This window comes from Chrysochloris asiatica, unplaced genomic scaffold (genome assembly GCF_000296735.1).
Source record: "Chrysochloris asiatica unplaced genomic scaffold, ChrAsi1.0 scaffold00446, whole genome shotgun sequence".
NCBI classification, from domain to species: domain Eukaryota; kingdom Metazoa; phylum Chordata; class Mammalia; order Afrosoricida; family Chrysochloridae; genus Chrysochloris; species Chrysochloris asiatica.
Genome location: NW_006408964.1, coordinates 79,502 through 84,512, shown reverse-complemented (window position 1 = coordinate 84,512; position 5,011 = coordinate 79,502). Strand labels below are relative to the sequence as shown.

Here is a 5,011-nt window from a genome sequence, read left to right as displayed (position 1 = left end):
GCACCTGCTTCGTATTCGGGTTTTTCTGTGGGAGGGAATAGGTCATGCTACCTTAGTTTATCTAAAATTCCCTTTGAGTCTGATCCAGTAAAGTTGATACAATTGTTGCAAGACTGGTTTTTGCTAAACTCTGGAGAACTCACAGTGGGAGCCGTGAATGTGGCAATACAATATATCCCCACAAGTGGAATCAGAATTACCCCAGGAAAAGAGACAACAGGTGCATTCCCAAAAGACCATCTGATGCCACTTCTCTGCAGGGACTGTGTCAAACGGCAATAGGGGCTTGGCTCCCGAAAGTCCCAGGGACCTCTGCTTCTAGTCTGTAAAGTCAGTCACTCCCCTCCTTGCTACAAAATGTCTACCTTTACATTTGCAACCCTCACAATCAGTCCTGATAACAATTATTCACTGTTGTATCACAGGAGACCTATCCGCATCTCCTTTCATCAGTCCCGCCTAGACAGATTGGATACTGCTCAGTGGAGATTCTACCTCCCTCCATGCCCTCTGGATCTAGGGTCCCTCTTGGAAGCTTGGAAGCCAGTCACTTCTTCCCTTTGTAGCCCTCCTCCCCTCCCATTTTGGGTAACCAATATGTGTTGGTAGTTTTTCAAACAAGATGCTGTCAGTGAGAAAATGAACGGCATCAGTGAAGAACAAAGCGGATAGTTGTTCCCTAGAGCAAATCTCGTGAGAGCACAGAACCTGGTGTTATGTACCTGTGGAATCTCATGTCCCAGGAATGGCAGCCTCACCTTTTGTTCTTAGACATGTTGTAGTCTGTGCTGCTTTGCTGACCTAGACTGTGTGGGATGTTTTAGGGTACAATGATCATTGAAGATGTGGCTGTGGTCTTCACCCATGAAGAATGGGATTTGCTGGATCCTGCTCAGAGGAAACTCTACAGAGACGTGATGATGGAAACCTGGAGAAACCTGGCTTCAGTCGGTATGAATGGCATCTTCCTTTTTCTTTTTTTTATTCCTTTAGTGAACAAAAATATTTTACTCATCAACTGTGCTTGCTTATATGGAATGAGCAATGGGAACACCCTGTAAAATAAAAGGCATGGTCCCCTTCTATATAGACCTCATGCATCCAGGATTCCCCTAATACAAAGCTCTGTGCACTGAAATGTGCTTTCATTTCTCTTGTGAATAAAAAAGCCTTGGGCCCCTCTAAGTGCCACCAGTAAGCATTGACTTCAGAGGACACTTTCATGCGCTGAGAGACTTTTCCTGTGTGTGCCTTTCTGAGACATTTATTGGGTTTCTGACAAGTTTGATGTCATGATTTTGATGCAAATAAACTCACATCTCAATCTTTAGAGCTTCTAGAAAACAGAGCACTATCTCGGTGACAAGGAATCTTTCACTGGTCATCAAGGTCTTCCTTGTGATGTACATTTCTCCATGAGCTCCATGTTGTTGTGAACTGTCATCACCTTGGTTTCAATGCTGAGGGAACTTGTGTACATTTTCCTAGAGGTGACTGGGGGATTTATCCTACAACACCACATTGGGACTCCTGAGCTCTGTGGTAGCTCTACCCATTTGTTTTCTCAGAGAAGCTAAGGAAAAATCTGTGGAGACTGGAAATCACAGTCACTGAAGCCCATGTGTCAGGAAGCCCGAGGAAATGTAATTTTAGCCCGTTAATGAAGGAAATCAGTTAGCTTCAAAAAGTTTCTTTTGGCTTGCAGACCCAACTTCACAGATACCTGAACTTATTCTGTTGATTTTAGTTGTCCTTTTGCACCTGTGGACATGGAGACCCTTTCCCTTTGTAACGTTACATGTGTGGTATGTCTAATTCCTTTCTACTTAGCTCTCCTAATGATACCTGTGTATGTTACTGTCCCTCTCCATCCTGATCAAAGTATTTCCTAGTACGTTGCATTTTAAGACTTGTCAAAGTGCTGGAATAGCAAAATGGGGCTGAGTCTTTTTTACTAGGAACCTCTGTTTCCTCTAATCATTCCCATTTGATTCTAATTGTGGACTTTAACCTGAATGATTGGATCAGTGGCTGGAAACATTAATGATGGAGAAAAGTTACCCAGTGAGCATTTAATTTTACTACATCTGAAGAGTAACACCTGTTTATTATGCATTGCAGGTGCAATCAAGAAATCACATGGCTGGAAGGATCACCTTCACAACCAGGGGAGACATTTGAGGTGAGTGTGATGCAAACAACAGAAATTAGTGCTTCACAAAATCTCAGGAGGTGTCATAACATCAGAATACACTGAAATGAGGGGCTCCAAATAGTTCATGGAGAACTCCATCGTCTTTCAATTGCATCATTCTGTGAACAATTTTGATTGAGTAATTGCTGGACAAATGAAGATTGCATATGCATTTCCCAACAGTCAAATCTCTTTCCTTTTAAATTGTGAGTCAATTAAGAAACCGTCAGTAGTGTGCCATTCAGATATGGTGGCAGGCTGAGCAGCTCTAAATGTTTGTTGATCTCCAGAGTCCTATGACATATCCAGTCTGTGATATAAGACTCTTGGTATCCATGCAGGTGTTTGGTGTTGCAGGAGTGTGTAGAGCGACACGTTCATATGGGTGGTTTGCTCACCATCCTTGAATGCAGTATCAGTGATTGTTTCTTCATTAAATTCAAATTCTATTAAAACAACAGTTTTGAATGCTGTGCAATCTGGACACTTCTCTCATTTATGTTGGAAATTGCTGAGTCGTTCCAAAGTGTTTTGAATCCCTGAAGCCGACTGATATATATGTGTTGTGTTTGCCGAGTCAGTTCTGACTTTTAGCAACCCTTTGTTGACTTTCCAAGGAGTACGTGTTGTTCCGTGCCATGAAGTCGTTCTACTTTGTAGGTCCAATCTAGCTTGCCTCCTAGTGTTAATCCTTCATCAGGAACCATGTGTATATGTGTATATTCCTGGTTGTAAAACGATGGGTTCCATGAAAATTCACATAAGAATGTTTTAGTAAGTATTAGTTAGCGAAATGTTTAAAGCATATTTCACTTGGACACAATGAGTAGGAAGTCTTATACATTGATGGACATGGTAGTCGTTGTTCTAGATGAATCTTGAGACCACTCAGGAAAAAGACATGCGTGTTCACTGTGTTCGGTAATGCTGTCATGCGACAACATTTGTTTCCAACATGATAACTGACTTTTTGTTTCATGTCTCCTTGTTGAAAATGGAGTAGTTTGCAGAGGACACCATTGGTTTACATTTACACTACCTGTTTTTAACAGAATTGGTGGAATCAAGAACCTGGGTGAACGTTGTGAACACAACCAGTGTGGGGAAACCTCCAGCCCGATTCCTGGTCTTTCTGTGCACCAAATAGATCCCACAGAAGTAGATCCTTTTGAATGCTGTGAGTATGGAGGAGCCTTCCTGGATGATTCCCTAGAGAACAATCGTAGTAGAGCTCACACTGGAAGCAGTACCTGTCAGTGTACAGACTGTGGAGAAGACTGCAGGTGTCCTTCTCCTCTGACCACGCCTGTGAGCACCCATGGTGGGAAAAATACTCATAAATGTAAGATAAGTGGAGACAGGCCGCATGAATATACGGAGTGTGGGAAAGTCTCTGGTGAAGCTTCACTCCTCCCTGGACTTATAGGAACTCACAGTGCACAGAGGCCATTTGAATGTGAAGAGTGTGGGAAATCCTTTAGGGATTCCTCACAGCAGGGTCGACATTTGCAAACTCACAGTGGAGATAGGCTCTATGAATGTAATCAATGTGAGAAAGCCTTTAGCCGCATCTCAATGCTCACGAGACATAAAGCAGTCCACAATGTAAAGAGGCCTTATGAATGTAAGGAGTGTGGGAACACTTTTAGGTGTACCTCAGAACTGAGTGTACATAAAAGAATCCACAGCGGAGAGAAGGCTTATGAATGTAAGCAATGTGGGAAAGCCTTTAGACGGTCCTCACACTGCAGTAGACACATGCCAACTCATAGTGGAGAGAGGCCCTATGAATGTAAAGAATGTGGGAAAGCCTTTAGAACAACAGCACATCTTACAGGACATAGAATAATCCACAGTGGAGAGAAACCTAATGAATGTAAGGAGTGTGGGAAAGCGTTTAGAACAACTTCACAACTTACAAGACATAGAAGAATCCACAGTGCGGAAAGGCCCTATGAATGTAAGGAGTGTGGGAAAGGCTTTCTAATACCCTCAAGACTCAGAACACATAGAATAATCCACAGTGCAGAGAAGCCTTATGAATGTAAGGAGTGTGGGAAAGCGTTTAGAACAACTTCACAACTTACAACACATAGAAGAATCCACAGTGCGGAGAGGCCGTATGAATGTAAGGAGTGTGGGAAAGGCTTTCTAACACCCTCAAGCCTCAGAACACATATAGTAATCCACAGTGGAGAGAAGCCTTATGAATGTAAGGAGTGTGGGAAAGGCTATCTAACACCCTCAGGCCTCAGAACACATGCAATAATCCATAGTGGAGAGAGGCCCTATGAATGTAAAGAATGTGGAAAAGCCTTTAGAAAAACCGCACATCTTACAGCACATAGAGTAATCCACAGTGGAGAGAAGCCTTATGAATGTAAGGAGTGTGGGAAAGCCTTTAACAGAAACTCACACCTTAAATCACATAGAGTAATCCACATTGCAGAGAGGCCCTATGAATGTAAGCAATGTGGGAAAGCCTTTAAAACAACTGCAACCCTTAGAAGTCATAGAAGAACGCACACTGAGGAGAGGCCCTATGAATGTAAAGAATGTGGAAAAGCCTTTAGAACAACCTCATATCTTAAACTACATAGAATGATCCACAGTGGAGAGAAGCCTTATGAATGTAAGCAGTGTGGGAAAACCTTTAAAAGTACCTCACAACTTAAAAGACATAGACTAATCCACAGTGCAGAGAGGCCCTATGAATGTAAGGAGTGTGGGAAAGCCTTTAGAGCAACTGCACACCTTAGAAGACATAGAAAAATCCACAGTGCGGAGAGGCCCTATGAATGTAAACAGTGTGGGAAA

At 42.6% G+C, this 5,011-nt stretch overlaps 1 protein-coding gene across 1 annotated transcript in view; it reads left to right on the top strand.

Moving 5' to 3' along the window:
- The first annotated feature begins 3,769 nt into the window (after positions 1–3,769).
- Positions 3,770–5,011, top strand: part of LOC102822691 (putative zinc finger protein 724-like) — a 3,112-nt gene continuing 1,870 nt past the window's right edge. The window contains exon 1 of the mRNA XM_006877236.1: positions 3,770–4,994. Coding sequence (XP_006877298.1) covers positions 3,770–4,994 — 1,225 coding nt within the window. The remainder of the gene's footprint in view (positions 4,995–5,011) is intronic.